The sequence below is a fragment of the Echinops telfairi genome, unplaced genomic scaffold, assembly GCF_000313985.2.
Source record: "Echinops telfairi isolate 266 unplaced genomic scaffold, ASM31398v2 ScPeMD7_31;HRSCAF=116, whole genome shotgun sequence".
Taxonomy (NCBI): Eukaryota; Metazoa; Chordata; class Mammalia; order Afrosoricida; family Tenrecidae; genus Echinops; species Echinops telfairi.
In genome coordinates, this window is record NW_022103928.1 from 35047450 (window position 1) to 35065977 (window position 18528).

Genomic DNA, 18528 nt, shown 5'->3' on the forward strand with positions numbered 1-18528 from the left:
CAAAGCCGAAGCCAAGAATTCTGAGTGGAAGAGGCTTGAAGGTGAACAGTCATTTTTTCTCTTGAAAAAGTACAGAGAAATCGATTGAAAGAATAGTGGGCAATTCTACTAAAAGGATACAAATTTCCAGTGAGGAGAACTCATAATTATCAGAATATTTTCTAATATTTGTGAACTTTGGGGCCTCAAATCTGGTACTGTGGTCATTTTAAACCTCTGACCTTACACCTTCAACCTGACTCAACTTTTCTCTTTTTGCCATACCTAACAACAGGTATTTTTAAAGCATCTGTTACATACAAGATTCTTTTAAATACTTCTTGGAAAATAGGTAATTACTTGGAGACCTGATCTTTACCGAAATAGGGCAAAGCATATCACTCCAGTGGCAGCATGTTCCCTGGCTTCCCAACAGAAGCCAGCTGCTGGGTTTATGACCCTACAGTGCTGGCATATGCACAGAGTTTGAAAAGAAGAGGGAGGGGACATGACATAAATAAACTTGGAGAACACTTTGAAGTCACCCAGCTGTCACTGTTCCTATTTTTTAATCACCAGATGCATCGGAATCATTATCCCCCCCCCCCAGCTTCAAAGTAGAAACACTGCAGTATTCTGGCCACCCAACAAAAAAGGGATTGGATATCCCCGAGGATGCAGCTACAGTGTAACTGAAACGTTTAATTAATTGTGAATAAAAGTGAACTGCAAAGACCTCCTCATTTAGCTCCTTTTGTTTTCGGTGGCGTGTTTGAAATTGTGCTGACCGTGCTGTAGTGTCTATTGTGTTTGCGTGTGAAGTATGTGTCCTAGTGAGTGTACTACTTCACTGTGGGGGATGAACTTTCAGAGAATTGTAGCCCGTTTTGAAACGTGAAGTGATGCTTTGGGGCAAACTGGCCGGTGGGAAGGATGAGGAGAGTGAATGTAATGCGGTGAACGATAAGCGAAGCCATTGGGACTCTTCTGTCCTCACTTCACATTAACTCTCGCCGAGCATTCAGCCCTCGCCCTCCTGCCTGGATGCCCGGGGTCCACTTAGATTTCTCTTCCCCCCTCTTCTCTTCATCTCTGACAGAGCTCTCTTCTTTTGGGAGGCTCAGATCTACAAGACAGCAGCTCTGAAGGATGGGATACCCTGGGGGGGGCGGGGAGGGGGGATGAGACGTGGCAAACTCACCTTTCTGCAAATGACCTGTAATATTGGACTGGGGCCTGTGATTGAGGCACTGCTCTAGATGGCAGCCACGGCCTAGCACAGGAGCATTTAGATGCTTCACGCACGTTTGTTGACTTAATAAGTAAATTGGAGCGTTTTGCGTATTTATTGATTTTCATGATAACTCAGTATAGGTGGTATTGTCTCCAGTTCACTGAAAAGGGAACATAAAAAGCCTAGGTAACTGGTCCAAGGTGACTCAGCTGGTAAACAACTAAACAAGACAGATGGCCTCACGCCTATGGGGTCCGTTTGCCTGGGAACCACCGAGTTCCGGGGAAAGTCCCAATCACACCAGGATAGCTTGGCCCTCAGGGCTGTTACATTTGAAATTTAACTAACCTAGAAGTGCAGATTAATACCTCCCAAGCCTAATTCTATTTCACAGAAGATTGTATAGTACATGTATAATACATATGTAAAACAACTGTTATGGTTTCTTTTCCACTTGAATTATAGGTAGCTATTTAGAAAAAATGCTTAATTCTAGGATTGGAAGTTAAAAAGGGAAACTAAGCAAAGGTGAGAACCGAGAATGAACGTAGACCATCCCTTCTAGTTTTATAGGGGGTCCCAGAGGCAGGGAGAGAGCTTTCAGGGGGGAGGTGTACAAGGAGAACAATGAACCCGAGTCATTTAATGTCTTCCCTATCAAAGGTTTTGAACAATAAGAGGTAGGCATTTTTAACAATTTCAAACAATTTTCTTATAGCTTATTGAATGTATATACTTATAAATCTCATATACTTATAACTCAATGAAGGGTAGGTATGCTTGAAAATTTTCCATTCCATAGGATTAATGTATGAAAATTATATCGCAATCATATACATTTACATATGCAAAGACATATACAGTGCCTCTGATAGTATTTTTTGGCATACTGTCCTTAATACTATATTTAATAAATATGAAAGTCATGCTCCTCTCATTTAGTTCCTTAAGTGTTTAACTTTATTATTGATAAGTGATGTAGGGAGACGACTACTGTGTTAGAATGGCACCTAATACACATGAGTTAGCAAATAAACTTTTTTAATGAAACATTCAGTACTATTCACATTATAACAAATAATGTGAAGTTTTAATAGAAGAGTTATTTCTCAAACGCCTTTTCTGTCAAGAAATGCTTTAAGAATTTTGCATGTGTTAATCATTTTTTTCCTTCAGACAACCTCAATCAAAAAGGCAGTAGTAGTTATTCTTATTTTGTAGAACAGGAAACTGAGGCACAGAGAGATTAAGATAATTCCCAGGATCTCTAGGAATTTACAGATCTAAGACTCAAAGCTTGAGTTTTGTGACTCCGAAGCCTGACCTCTCAACTGCCTCTCTTGCAATATTGTGCCCTTGACTTGATTCTGTCTCCTAGTGACCCTGACGGGGTTTCCAAGACGGTACATCTCTGGAGGAGCAGGCAGCCTCATTTTCCTTCTGAGGAACAGCTGGTAGATTTGACTTGTCAGCCTTGTGGAAACAGCCCAATACCAAACCCACAGTACGACCAGGGTTCCTTTCTACAGTGATAAAACAAAATCATCGAGTCAATTCCAATTCATGGCAAGCCCACCAGGGCAGAGCATAATGGCCCCTCTGGGTTTCTGAGACTGTAACTCTTTACAGAGGTAGAATATCTATCTTTCTCCTACAGAGCAACTGGTGGTTTCGAACTGCTGACCTTGTGGTTAACAGTTCAATGTGTAACCACTACGCCACCAGGGCTAGATAAATTACTTTCTTCCATGAACAGACCATAACTCCTAAGACCTTCTATTAGTCATGTCAGAGTATCATCTTAGTCAGAATGCTATAGTGACTTTTTGATGTGGTGCCTGATGAAGAAATTATGTCAGAAACTTTAACAGTTCATTTTGAGAAGTATACATTATCTCAAATATCATGTTATATTTCATCTCTAAATTGAGAGTTTCAATTTATAGTAGTTTATCTGATAGCATGCTAAAGAATAAATATTAACCTATGTGGCATTTTTTTGTTTGATAAAAGTTACGATACCCCGATATTTTATTTTGCCTTCAGAAGAACTCTATCATAACAAGCAGGAAATTTAATAATTTGCTTCTTTATAGAAAATCATTCTGCACCTCCTGATGTAACCACTTACACCTCAGAACCCTCGATACAGGTGGAAAGACCACAAGGCTCAACAACATCGAGAGCTGCACCAAAGTATGGCAACGCTGAGCTTATGGAGACGGGCGATGGTACGTCTCAGAGCAGCTCCTCCTCCCTACTGACTCCCATTGCAATGTCGTGGCTTGTGTTTCTCAGATGTACTACAGATGCAACTGTCATTTATCAGATTCTTTAGGAATCTCCCTTGTAAAGTGGGGAGGTATAAGCACAAGAAATACAGAGTTTCTCCAAGCTGAGTTACAGGGGGAAAAATGTTAATGTTACCGAAATCTATATTCTAAGATTATGTGCTCTCTCTCTCTCTCTCTCTCTCTGACTCTCTCTCTCTCTCTCATGTTGTTCCAGCAGTTAAGAGAGAAGGGTTTAGATGTTAGGGCCAGTACAGAATACCTAAAAAGGGCAAGATGACTTTAGCTGGGAGAGAGAAAGAATGGACAGATACAGTCAAAGCCCTGAAGTTACTCCGTTCCATGAAGTAGCCAATTGGTGTATTCACAGTCACTCCATCCAGTCCCATTATTATTGATTTTTCTTGAACGCTTTTTTATTTCAGGGTCCGCTTTAGTTCTACTAAATTCATTATTTGTTAATTGGCCGTTGTTACCCTTATTATTTGAGTAATTCTGTTGTTTTTGACATTCATCATCTGGCCTCCGTGCTACCAGGTAAATCCGAATTATATCATGTCTAGTTCAGTGATTCTTAGTGTGTGAAGACCTCTGACTTCAGACCCTGAATGTAAGGAATCAGAAACTCTAAGGGTGCAGGGGGTAGACAGACACCCTAGGATGACTCTTCTTTGCTCTAAATCAGTGGTCCTCAACCTGTAGGTCATGGCCCCTCTAGGGGGTCAAATGACCCTTTCACAGCTGTCGCCTAAGGCCATCGGAAAACACCTAAGTATTTCACAATATATAATTACATGTTGTTTTGTGATTAATCACTGTGCTTTAATTATGTTCAATTTATAATGATGAAAATACATCCTGCATATCAGATATTTAAATTATGATTCATAACAGTAGCAAAATTACAGTTGTGAAGTAGCAACAAAAATAATTTTATGGTTGAGGGGTCACCACAACATAAGGAACTGTATTAAAGGGTCATGGCATTAGGAACGTTGAAAACCCACTGGCCTTGTCATATGGTCTCTGATTCACTTAAACCCAAGTAAAGTGGGATTGTTTAATAGAAAGCACTGTGTGGAGACTGAGACCTCTCGAGTGTGTGTTTTCAGGATTTTAAATATTTAATGCCTCAATTCTGAAAATCCCCACAATCATCTTTCAACCTCTTGCTGAGATATTTTTATTTGATTAACTATTTCTCCTTGAGCTTGGTCACAACCATTCCAAGAGTTGAAGTCTGCTCTGGGTGCTCTGTGTGATCCAGTGTAGTGGAGAATGATGACTATGCCACTGAATTATTAAGGGCATGAACCCCAATGCCCATAAGACTCTGCCAATAAACACCCCAAACCCTTGTTACTTGGGGAGTGTTTTCCAGTGCCTTTCAGGGGGATAAGGTTTGCCTGCATAGAAGATACATTCGATTTAAGATTGCCAACAAGAGCATTGGTATTCTCTTTGGATTGTTATCTTGAAATTTTAAAACACCATGACTTTTTCACTTACTGGTTTACTTATTCCATTTTTTTTAAAGTAATACCACTGTCATTATTTTAAGTACTAAATTTATTCTAAAATTAGGATAAATTTTCTAGGTACAAATGGATATAGACACACACATCTGAATTGCCAGGCTTCTAGATGCCATTGCCTAAATATTCACTGAAGTAAGTGGAGCACTGAAAGACAGTATTGATACCATCAGCTTTATTGGTAAGAGGAAAGGGTCTCAACATGCTGATGCTAAATTCTGGCTCCATTGTCTTCAGTTTTTCACCGAGGGTTCCCCTCCTTTCAACAGGTTGTGTTGGGACAGCATCAGTTACTTGTCCAATAGTGAACGCTAGTCCAGATACTGAGCGCACCACCAGAATATTCTTCCTGGACTCACTGAGGAAGAACACTAGTGGTTTTAAGACAAATTTTCAGGGAAGCGAGTTGCCACTCAGCATTTTATGGCTCCTGTTGAGAAAGAAACACCATCTGTAGACAACAAATTCTGTTTTACAAATTAGAAGTGAGATCAAGCCAAACGCATGGTCCAGAGGCTTTTCCGTTCTTTAGAATCCTTAGGCGTTGTCCAGTTGTGAAGAGATCAACCTGCTCTTAGAGCCCTAGAGGTGAGACACTGAGCACTAGTTTCACGGCATCTTTCATTGTGATAGCTTGTTCAGAGTGCACTGGTGGCTAAAAGTCAGTTAATCTAGCCCATAGATTCCCAAACTTATTTGTGCTACCACCCCCCTTTTCAGAAAAAATCACAAAGGCGCCCCCTTGGCAACTAAAAACTGTTGTACTGTAGCCCATAATGTAGGTTAAAATGTAGACATCTGCTTCTGCACACTCCCCTACGTGTCCCCAAGACACCCTTCCTAGATTATTCCAGTGACCCCTAAGGGCCCCCCACTTTGGGAAACCCTGACCTAACCCGTGATGGTGTCTGTTTTTCAGGAGTACCAGTAAGTAGCCGAGTATCAGCGAAAATTCAACAGCTTGTAAATACCCTCAAAAGGCCCAAACGACCGCCCTTACGGGAATTCTTTGTTGATGACTTTGAAGAATTGTTAGAAGGTAAGAGAACCCTTCACCCTTGCTTCCTTTTTGTCAGGTGCTACTATGATGTCACAGTGTCTAGTGGTATTTTTTCTACTAACACCAATTAGGTTATTTTTAGGACAATAAAAGTGGCATCAAAAATATGACAGGCATCTCAATAAGAGGATATAGGTCCCCAAGGGTCACTTTCAAGGTACTGGTGGTACAGTTGGATAAGCTAGGACTCTTTTTCAGACCTCTATAGGAAATGTCGCAGAGACACAAGTGTATCATAGAAAACCTTAGCTAGCAGTGAAGCCACTCTCTCTGAGTAAGTTAAGTGAAAGACAGATTTGTAGTGAGACATGGTACAGAGGATCGTTTCTCAAAGCAGAAGCTGAACATCTGAAAGTGAGTGCTTGCAAGCCTTTTGAAACAGGCATGTTAAAAACAGAATATGTACTTATTATATCAAACCCAAACCACTTAAATGTCTTGATCTTTTACCCTGAGTAAGTGGTTGGTTTTTCTGTCCAGCAGGTGGAAGTTGCCAATAATAAACTGTAAGAGAGAAAACGTTTCCAAACATGGAAGAAATAATTTCAATTTATTACCTGTCTAAGCTAGAGATTGAGCATGTTGTATTTTTAACTATTCTGTTTTATTACAGTTATTTTTTATTTCCATGTTACTTCAAAAAACATACCTCCATGCCCACATGTACACTTGGCTATAGCAGATTCAAATTTAAATCTCAGTATCTGAGGAGAAATTTAGAGCACCAGAACTCTTAGAAGTCCAAGATTATTAATATGTGTTGATAATATTTTAAATTCAAGATTCAGAACTAGAGATTTCAATTCTAGACTTTCAACACATTGTCAGTTGATAAGTGTATTCAGCTATAGTAACTTCTCCATTCTAACGTTTTAGAAATTATAAAAATTTAATTGCTTCTTTTAAGACCAAAGCTACTATACAGATCACAGGTCTGAATTTAGAAAAGCATATGTTCATGTTTTTTCGGTCAGGTAGTACATTGTATGCCTCAAGCATAAACCTCCTCTCAACTCAAGTTCACTGCCCTCTAGTCGATTCTGACTCAAGCCACCCTACAGGTCAGGGAGGAACTGTGGTTTTCGGTAACTGTAACTCTTCCCGGGAACAGACGCCTCCTTCATCTCCCAACAAGCAGCTGGTGGTTTTGACGTCACAGCAGCTCAACTCGTAATCACAAAGCCCCTCCTATTCATGCCTTTTACAGGACATTAGTAATTGTGCTCGTATTAATGACTGTTTTCAATTTTGTGTTCAAATTAGTTCAACAACCAGATCCCAACCAACCAAAGCCAGAGGGAGCCCAGATGTTGGCAATGCGTGGGGAGCAGCTGGGCGTGGTCACCAACTGGCCGCCATCTCTGGAAGCTGCGTTGCAGAGATGGGGAACCATCTCACCCAAGGCCCCCTGCTTAACCACTATGGACACAAATGGAAAACCACTGTACATCCTCACTTATGGTAATTGACTGCAGTTATATTTTTGGTTTGCATTTTTTAAAATGCGTGTGCTGTTAGAATTCTGTTCTATCAGCTTGTGCCGCTTTTTCTTAGACCTTTTTGGTGACCTTCTTCTGCAAGAGTTTAGATGGACATCTTTTCTCTCCTTTGATGTCTGCTTGTGTGCTCCATGCACATCCAGAACTTAGTCCTCCCATCTACATAGACAGTGTCCGGAGCTAACCTCATTACCCAGCACATAATGAGCATATAATTCAGTACTTTCTTAATACACTTTTACCTAGTGAATTCTTTTTTAAAATTATTTTAATTAGGGTGATCTAGAACAACCCTTCCACTATTTTTAGGTCTCAGATCCTGAATTTTCTGGACATTGTCTGCTCCATTGAGCACTCTATTTTTAAAGGCTCAATTCAAATGCCACTTCATCTGTGTTAGCACTTTGTGTTTCTAAATTCTGTGTGTGTGCTTCTGGTGATAATTAATACAAATCTCTTTAGATTATAATGAGTTATGTTGTGTTATTTTCCTTCTACACTAGAAAGGAAAGTTCCTTAATAACAAGAACTACATCTCTTTAATCTCTCATTGAGTTAACATTATATTTCTAGCAAAACACGTATTAATAGCTGAAGTGGATTCTTTTAATTCAATCCCCTACCAATCCTTTGAGAGTATTTTATTTTTATCCTTATTTTTAAAGATGAGGAAAAAGAAGATTTTTTTCATTGATACTTCCAAAAAAAAAACCTGACAGTTTAGTAGTTACTCTGTGTTTAGGAAATCACTCCTGTGCTGGAGGGTACTTCAAAATGATCATTGAAATTGATACATTTCCAAAGGACTGATAGGCCAAGAATGACTATCTAGACTTTTTGACATACGTTAAAGGAGAAGGAAAATGTTTCTAAAGTACTTTCTAAAGAAAAAAAATTATCATTCAATGGAATTAGTGCAAATGGTGAACTCTTCGCAGGTACTTAACTATATTATACAAATCCATTTGCCTTTGTGCCTGGTAGAAGATGTGAAGAAAGCAGGTAATTTTCACACCATCTGCTTTAGCTTGGCAAATAAACTAGCTTAATAGCTCTAAGACCAAAATGGCTCATGCTATTCTGTATATGTGAAGTTAGATTACCTGTATTCATTTTTTCCCTTTGTTTTTATGGCAATATGCCTCCAATTGCAGGTAACAAATTGTAGGTAAGAGCAAAATCCATTTCAACGTCGGCCATCTAGGTCAAAAGCCAGATGCTATGAATAATGAGTCTGGTCCAGCCTTTCTGAAGATGAGATATCTCTAGAGGCACCAGCTGTTAACTCATAGTCATTATCCTGTGCATGAAGGTTTCATTGACCAAAATAGGATTTGGGTTCAGGAATGTAGCCCCTTTGTTTTTATCGCTTCACTGGGTAATTTTAGATGGATAAAGGAATATGTCACCTATGATGAGGCCTAATCTTTAACTTTTCTTTTTATAAAATATGCTCATGGAAGTAGATTTTGTTCAGTCAAAAAGAGAAAACAGTTTTCTGTATAGCCCTTATCAACTTGTTGAATTTCCTTGTAGATAATTGTATACATGGACTTGCTTCTCTTGTTCCTCTTTTTGCAAGTTTAAGGTGAATTTGAGTTACAAAACACAGACTAAATGCTAAGTCCATGTGTCTACAACAAGAAATTTCAACTCCTGCTTCTAAGTCATCTATATTTTGTTTATTTTGATCATCTATATTAGTAAAATGCTGTAGGTCAATTTGGGTTGTACTTATTAAAGGAATACACGTCAGAGTATAAGGTTATATTGCACCCAGCAATATGTGTATGAACTATTGATTGGAAACCTAACTTGCTCGGTAAACTTTCACCTAAATCACAATAAAATGGTTTTTTTTTAAATGTCAGGTTATAAATGATCAACATACCAAATGAAATGTTGACTAACCATAGGAAAATATAGGGACATTTAAAAATAAATGAACATATTTACTGAATATATTGTTCTGAAGGATCCAGAAAAATTCACCAGTTAAAAGCTGTTCCATTACCTAGTAACTTGATACACTGAATGACTATAGGATTCAAAGGATTGTAGTTCCTTCGTCTTGCTTGGATCCATAATCATTGCTCTTGGGAGCAGCAGTTGAGATCAAATGGGGCATTGCTTTGAGGAAATCTACTGCACAAGCCCTCTCTCACGTGTTGAAAAGCTACTCTGAGGACCAGGGTGCGCCTGACCTAAGGCATGCTACTTGTAACAGCCTCATATGCATGTGAAAAGTAGATATTCAATAAAGAAGAACAAATGCATTTAAATTATGTGCTAACAAAGGATATTGAAAGTACCAGAAATCTGTGTTGGAGGTACAGGCAGAATGCTCCTTAGAAGGGAGATGGTGAGACGTTGTGTCCTGTACTTTGGAAAAGTCATCAGGAGAGACTAATCCCTGGAAAAGTAGCAGGGCAACAAAAAGAGAAAGACAACTGGATTGACACAGTGGCTTCAGCGGTGGGCACAAGCATAAGAACAATTGTGAGGATGGTGCAGGACCGGGTGGGGGTTCCGTCTGCTACGCATAGGGCCGACGTGAGTCAGAACTGATCAACTGCACTGAACAACACACCTGCTGAATGAGAAGATTGTGGGGAAAACCATTAAAAATCAAAATTTCCCTTAATCACCCTCCACTTAGTAGAAACTTTCCAGTATTCTTCTTTATTTTCTCTCTAGCTGTAGTGAAATATCTGTAAATTCATTTCACTTTTGCCATGTGCATTCTCTAGGAAGGAAATACTTTTCTTTTTTGGATTTGTTTGTGTGATTTTTTTCTTATAACTCTGTTTCCAAAAATTTAGAGCTAAAAAAGCACTACACCCATTGCCATCAAGTTCATTCCCATTCACAGTGGCCACCATGTACAGAGTTTCCGGCTGTAAACCTTAATAGTCACAGACAGCCTCTTCTTACTCCCAGGAAGGCTTGTTAGGTTTGAACCAGCACCTTGCAGTTAGCAGGCCAAGGCCTAACCCATGGCCCCACCAGGGCTGGTTCATTAAATTTCAAGTGACATTAAAATGAATTTCTGTTCAGCGTTTACATTATTGTCACGTCTTTTTTAATTGAAATGAACAATTTAATGTAGGAAGAGAGGGGGCTTTAAAAAGTTGATGGAAAATAGGATTGAAAAAGAATACAGTTTTCCCATAAACTTCATTTTCCCTCACATTCTTTCTTTTTCTTTGAAAATGTGACGTCTATTTCTAGAATGATGTCAAAAGTATACCTATGTGGTTTTTGCTCATTGCAAACCATCTATTGCCAATTGAGTTTTTGTGTGAATCCATGATGACGTTGACTTTAGATTTCTGAGCTCAGAGGGAAATGGAAACTCTAGTGAAATATAATGGTCATAGTTGTAAGATTGTGTTGATTTGTTAATTAACAGCAAATTGATTTTCTCAATTATAACAAGCGGATAGTAATTGTTTATTCAACTCTAATATTTCCCTAATTATGCTCACATTTTAGAAGATCTGAAGACAACATAATTCGGTTTTCAGGAAAAAGTTAGTCTAGATTTCCAAATAAGCTGATGATAGTTTTAGGGCCCTCTCCACCGCAACCTCTGTCCCTCCTCATCTCAATGCCAAGTCCGTTTGAGGATGGTTTTGTTGATGAGAGGACAGGTAAAGGAGTTGGGAATCAAGAAATAATTATATCCAGAACCCTTCATTGATCTAGGAGCTCTGGTCGTGCAGTGGTTAGCAATGGGCTGTGCTCCCTAAGGTCAGCAGTTTGAAACCACCAGCTGCTCCACAGAAGAAAGACTGAGCTTTCTACTCCCATAAAGAGACAGTCTCAGAAACTGGCAGGGGTCGTTCTGTCCTATCCCATAGGGTTGCTGTGAATCAGCATTAACTTGATGGTAGTGAGCTTGGTTTTTGGTTTTCATTGATCAAAAAGTATATGACAGGTCATAGTATAAATCTGTCCTTTGTTAGAGCAAGCTTAAACCACAAAAGAACCATGTATTGAACACATACGATGAAGCAGGAATCATCCTTGAAATTGGAGGGCTTTAAGAGCATTACGACATTTTCTTTGTCATTTAAATATCAAGGGGTAGACAAGTTGATATGTACAGGCTTCAAAAAGCTTGTCGGAAAAATTACATTATCTCTTAATTCCATTTTCCCACAGACTTTTTGGAAGCTTCCCCCATAAATGATAGGATAATGATCTCCAAAAACACGTAGCGGCAAACTTGGCCTATACGGTAGAAATCTTTCCCCCATAATTTATGTGATCATAGTTTAAACTTCCTATGATTTCCCAGGAGCCCTGGTGGTGCTCTTGGGTGAGCATTGGACTGCTACCCCAAGATCAACGGTTTCAACCCACCAACTGCTCTGTGGGACAAAGATGGGACCATCAGCTCACAAAAATATTTGCAGCCGGGAAACTACATAGGGTTGTTATGGATTGGAGTTGACTCAATGTCTCGGTTGGGTTTCACTTTGGCATGGCTTTCTCGTAGGGATTTTGCACACTACAAGGGGTTCTGTTTAGTTTGGGTACCTAGATTAAGTGTTCGGGTTTCTCTGGTTTTTATGAGTGTTACATCTTGATTGCAGGGACACAGGGTAACTTGAATGCTTAAAATGAAATCGGAAAAACAAAAACCTTTGGACAACGGTTGTTAAATCTACTAAGATTTCTTAAGGACCCTCCATTCCCAGTTTCCATGATCAGATAGTATTAGCTCCATTAATGATAACCTTGTAATAACACAAAGACCTTTGGTTCCCTCCCTATGAGTACACAATATCAGAAGGAAAGTTCGGTTTAATTTTTTTGTTGTTCATTTTTCCTGAAGTTTGTTTTTAAGACCTTCTGCTCTTCATGACCTAGGACATTTTCTATTTTTTGAAATTAATTTTAATTTTAAATTAAAATTAAATTAAATTTAATTTAAAAAAATCATTTTATTGGGGGCTTGTCCAGTTCTTATCAAATCTATACACACATCCATTATGTCAAGCACATTTGTACATTTGTTGCCATCATAATTCTCAAAGCATTTGCCTTCTACTTGAGCCCCATATTCTATTTTTGACTACCTCATTTTCAATATCGTCTCTACTAAGAGTTACTGTATATACTGTGTATAAGCCAAGTTTTTCCAGCACATTTCTAATGTAGTTTTTGTGGTAAAGTTAGGTGCCTCGGCTGATATTGGGGTCAGCTTATACTCAAATATATACGGTACTTCAGTATCACATATTGAAGGCTTCAAAAAGTTGGTAGAAAAATTTCAGTATATTTTAATTCATTTTTTTCTACAGACTTTTCAAAGCCCCCTCAGAGAAAAATCCAATGGATGCATGTGATATAAGTTCATTTGGAGAATTAAAACCTATAGCTTTAATGTCTATGTGTATGTAAAATGGAAACTACATGTGAGTAATAATCCAATTACTTTTCTTTTATTCTTTGTGTTGATAGGCAAACTGTGGACAAGAAGTATGAAAGTTGCTTACAACATTCTACATAAATTGGGGACAAAACAAGAACCTATGGTGCGACCTGGAGATAGGGTACGTGCAAGTTAACTCTTTCATGACCAAATTATGCTTTGCATTTTTGTTGTCTTTGAAGCCATGGGTTTTCAGAAATGGAAGACATAATGAAATCCAGGGGACATTTATGGGTAGTAGACATTTTTATTCAATTCTGTGGGTTATGCCCCAAGTGGACTCTAGTGATAGGACTGGTTGAGGGAGTCCCATTTTTTAGATTCATTTAGTCAGGCAGATCCCTTCCAGGTGGCAGCATGCACAAGAACTGGGATAGAAGTTTTCCAAGAAATGTAAGCAGCTGAGAATATAGGTGGGAGCTACATGCCCCACAAGTCTTCAAATAGTTAAATTATTGGCTCATCAAAATGCATAGTCTTAGGTTAAACATATACGTAATATGACCACTACTGAATAAGGTGTTTTTTGTTTGTTTGTTTGTTTGTTTTACAGGAATGATTATGTTTAATGACAAATCATTTCATCTTTACAACTCCAAGGGTTAAGTTTTAATATTTCTCCACAAAGACATTAAAGCTTAGTGAGGTTATGTATGAATTTTTTTAGGTACATCTATAACTAGTGTGTGCCACAGTCGGCACTCATTTCTATCAAACTACAAATTCCATGAGCTTCACCACAGTGGGCGCAAACATAAGAACAGTTGTGAGGATAGTGCAGGGCTGGGCAGTGTTTCTTTCTATTGTATGTAGGGTCACTGTGAATTGAACCAATTCAATGGCGCTTATAACCACCACCACCACTGCTGTTATCTAAATATACTGCTTGTGTTGTGAACATGGCCAGGAAGGAAAATTATATATTGAACTCTTCTTTAAAGCTTGATTAGTGATACAGACATTATTGGCAGCAAATTGTTGCTACTGTTCTTTTTGCAGTGTTAATTTTCTTGACATATACTGTCTTGGAAAGCAAATTTTATTTTATATTTACTGCAATCTGGTGAGTTAAAGAATACAGATATTAGACCTATAACAAGTAAAAGTGATGTTGCAGCCTTTACATACCAATATAGATGTGGGGCTGGGCATAGAACTCAGTGTCTTATCTTCAAATATGTACTTTTTTTGGCTACATGTTAAATATCTTTGAATCTCCAAGATTATTTCACCTGCCCCCAAAGGATTCTATATGAATTCTTTAAAATTGTTGGAGCACTGCAAATCAGTGAGAACCACTGTTCTAAAGTTTTCCATAAACTATTCATATGTGTAAATAATTATTAAATAAGCCCACATAATTGTAGTATTTACTTGACAGTGACCTGTTATTGCAATACATGGAATTCTTATTCTCTTTGAAATTTTATTTTTATAAAATATAGTTTTCCTCAGAGTAATGAAAATTATTTTATTACAGACACTTTTCATATGAAGGATTTCTGTTAATGCTACTTGAAGGATCCATTCTTGGGCTTCACAAAAGATGTTTATAATATCGAAAAATAATAAGTATCCAGATTTTATAGTAGGAGGTATGGAAGATGGAAAGATACATTCAGCTTTAAGCCAGTCTTTAGGAAGTTTGAAGTACTGAAAATAAAATGTAAAGCCATATTAATAGTAGCTTTTATATAATTTTTCAGTGTTAACAGCCCCCAAAAGAGACACTAACAGATATACTCAGTTCAATGGGAGGGAGAAGATCTATTTCATATGGGGAGCCTCTGGGAATCTGAGAAGACTTCTCTGGGGAGACAATCACGTTCACTCTTGATCAGGAAGTAGGAACTAGTAAGAAAAAGGAAGTAAGATAGGAAATCCAATGGTGGACTAAAGAACCAAAAAGCCCCTCACATGGACTCTTGAGCTGGGTATATGAAGATCAGTAGAAGGACAGGTGAAGTAGGTTGGAATCCAGTTAACATAAAAAGCCTTAATGTACATCTCAGTAGTGTGTCTTTCAGCTCCTGATATGCTTATGGTTGCTGTTATAAGGATAATTAGGTACAATAAAGTATCAAGGCAACACATAGAGAATTAGTAAAGGAAGCTTGAGACTATGTGGGTTTATAAAAATTTTGCCTCTGTGTATTTACACAGTATTGTACTGTGACAAATCTGGAGTCTAAAAGTAAAACGGGATTTGTGAGTGTTGACATATTGGAAACCTTTTACTATTAAAATTTGTTTTCATAAAAACTAAGAACATTTTTCATTTGACCACGTGCCCTAGATTACCAGTGATTTACCTATCTGTTCACTGTTCCTTGGGTTTCTGTCTGTTTCAGGTAGCACTGGTATTCCCCAACAACGACCCTGCTGCTTTCATGGTAGCATTCTATGGTTGCTTACTTGCCGAAGTTGTTCCTGTCCCCATTGAAGTGCCACTTACAAGAAAGGTAAAGAGAATACAATTCCAGTAAATCCCTTAAAGACAAATGACAGGTCCCCAGCCAATCACAGGTTGTGTTGTGAGGTAAGCAGGGTTTCCAACTAGTTCATTCCATCCAGGGAGACACCCTACTGAGAATGCACCTTTCTACCTCAGCTATACTGAATCAGACTCTGCAGTTTAACCAGATCCCCAGGTGATCTTAATTATACGTACGAAGCACCTCTTAACTACAAGTCAGCAGCAGCTGGGGATCTGGTGGAATGATTCTGATTCCGTATAACTAAGGTTGGAAAGGCAAATTCTTATTAGGGGTTGGACTGGAAAGAACTCGTTCAAAGCCTTTAAGGAAAGACTATTCAGACAGTAGTCCTTAAAGTGGATTTCAATCTCAGACAGTTCTTTGTTTCTGAGCCTCTACTGGCTCTCATAGTTATCTCAATAAAAGGAACAGCTATTAGCATACACAGCATGACTGAACTGCAGGATTCACCAGCAGCAATTTCTCAGAGGCAGAGTTTATGTTTATATGGTAACAGACCATTACGCTAAATAGTCTCAGTTAGTGAAGCAAGTGTTTCATTCTCTCGTTTTGTGGTATCATGGGCACTACATATCCAAATTAATAATACATTTATCCTTCTTGCTCTTTTTTGTTTTCCTCCTTTCCTTCTTCCCTCCTTTTTTAAACAAAATTGGGATTTGGGTGAAATTTTACAGAGCAATCTGATCTTACATTCAAACATTCTTAATGATTTTTATTCTGTTTCTCCATCTCCTTAAAGAATATTGATAGAGTGCATGGGTTTGGATTTGTGGCAGGTCGATCCCATGGGCCACTCACAGTGTCCCATGCCAAAGCATACTGGAACCCCGAACCATTGCCTAGCTTTACCCCATGGGCTTCAGGCACTGAAGCAGTTTGCACAGTGGAAAAAAAAAAAAAAGAACATTGATAGAATCTGGATTGAGATTACTTTATACTTACTGATCACTTTGAGTAGTATTGACATTTTACACAATGTTAAATCTTCTTATCCATGAGCATGGCATGTTTTTCCATTTATGTAGGTCTCTTTTAGTACCTTGTGTTAAGTATTAGGCTGTTAACTGTAAGGTTGGCTGTTCAAACCACCAGCCACTCTACAGTAAGAAGAGGAGACTTTCTTCTCCCATAAAAATATCACTCTGGGAGACCCAAGGCAGTAGTTCTTTCCTGTCCTATGAAGTCAGTGAAATGAAATGGCTCAATGGCAGTGGGTGGTTTAGTTTCCTATAGTAGTGTTGCATAGTTTTCTTTGTAGAAATCGTTTAGATCTCTATAGCCCCTCAAAACCCAAACCTACTGCTCCTAAGTTGACTGTGACCCAGGCCAACCCTTTATAAAGGGTTTCCAAAGCTGTAAAAATTTATAGGAGTAGATAGCCTCATCCTTCTTCCATGAAGTAGCTGATGAGATTGAGCTGCTGACCTTGCACTTTGCAGCCCACTGTGTAACCCATTGCACCCAGGGCTCCTCCACAACCCCTCAGAGTATTCTATTATTAGTCATTTAATTTCAACTGGTCCTGTTGGGATGTCACTCAGTCCACTTCTTATTCATGATATGTGCATCTTCGTTTTTTCCTTTGTTAATTTGGTTAGTATTTTCTAAGGACCAATTTCTAGTCTCGTTTATTCTTTCCATTTTGTTTCTGTTTCATTTATTTCTGCTTTGAAATTTATTATTTCATTTCTTTTAGTGAATGTAGGCTTGCTTTCTTTTAAAATCATTTTATTGGGGCTCTGACAGCTCCTATCACAATCCATACATTGTGTCAAGAACATTTGTACATATGTTGCCATCATTATTTTCAAAACATTTTCTTTCTACTTGAGCCCTTGATATCAGCTCCTCATTTTTCCCTTCCCACCCCCACCCTCTGGCCTTTATGAAATCTTGATAATTTATGAATTATTATTTTTTCATGTCTTACACCAACTGCTGTCTCCCTTCACCCACTTTTCTATTCTTCATCCCCTTGGTGGGTGTTATAAGTCAATCATTGTAATCTATTCCCCCTTTCCCCCCCGCATCTTCCCCCTACCCTCCTGGTATCACTACTCCTATTATTATTGGTCCTGAGGGTTTTATCTGTCTTGGATTCCCTGTGTTGCAAGCTCTTCCCTGTACCAGAGTACATACTCTGCTGTAGCCAGATTTGTAAGATAGAATAAGGGTAATATAGTTGGGGGGGAGGAAGCATTAAAATACAAGAGAAAAGTTGTATGTTTCATTTTCTACAGATGAGCTTTGGGTCTCCTCTCCACCCTTCCCCTCATTCACATCAATATGATTTTTTGTTCTGGGTCTTTGTTGCCTGATACCTGATCCCATTGACACCTCATGATCATGATCACACAGGCTGGTGTGCTTCCTTGTGAGCTTTGTTGCTTCTCAGCTAGATGGCCACTTGTTTATCTTCAAGCTTTTGAGACCCCAGACACTATATCTTTTGTAGCTGGGCACCATCAGCTTTCTTCACCACATTTGTTTATGCACCCATTTTGTCTTTAGGGATTGTGTCGGGAAGGTGAACATCACAGAATGCTAGATTATTAGAACAAAGTGTTCTTGCATTGAGGGAGTACTTGAGTGGAGGCTCAATGTCCATCTGCTGCTTTAATACTTAACATATAAATCAGGCGTCCGCAAACTATGGCCCGCGGGCCACATGAGACCCGCCGAGGACATTTATCTGGCCAGCTGGGTGTTTTTGCCCTGTTTATTTTTTTACTTCAAAATAAGATATGTGCAGTGTGCATAGGAATTTGTTCATTTTTTTTTAAAACTATAGTCCGGCCCTCCAGCGGGTTTGAGGGACAGTGAACTGGCCCCCTGTTTAAAAAGTTTGAGGACCCCTGATATAAATATATGTGTATAGATCAATTTCCCTATCGATGTTTATAAATATATTTACATATATACATGACTATATTTAGACCTCAATAAATGTCCTTTGCCTCCTAGATTTTTCCTCTATTTCCTTTTA

At 38.6% G+C, this 18528-nt stretch overlaps 1 protein-coding gene and 1 non-coding gene across 3 annotated transcripts in view; both read left to right on the forward strand.

Annotated features, from left to right (window-relative positions):
- Positions 1 to 18528, forward strand: part of DIP2C (disco interacting protein 2 homolog C) — a 247197-nt gene that overhangs the window by 54874 nt on the left and 173795 nt on the right. For both annotated transcript variants that reach the window (XM_045289849.1, XM_045289848.1), the window contains exons 6-10: positions 3310 to 3444; positions 5959 to 6078; positions 7363 to 7560; positions 13071 to 13162; positions 15393 to 15503. In XM_045289849.1, the coding sequence (XP_045145784.1) occupies positions 3310 to 3444; positions 5959 to 6078; positions 7363 to 7560; positions 13071 to 13162; positions 15393 to 15503 (656 nt within the window). The remainder of the gene's footprint in view (positions 1 to 3309; positions 3445 to 5958; positions 6079 to 7362; positions 7561 to 13070; positions 13163 to 15392; positions 15504 to 18528) is intronic.
- LOC115869582 lies at positions 16296 to 16428 on the forward strand. Its single transcript, XR_004046253.1, has one exon. It is a non-coding gene; the product is annotated as a small nucleolar RNA SNORA42/SNORA80 family (small nucleolar RNA).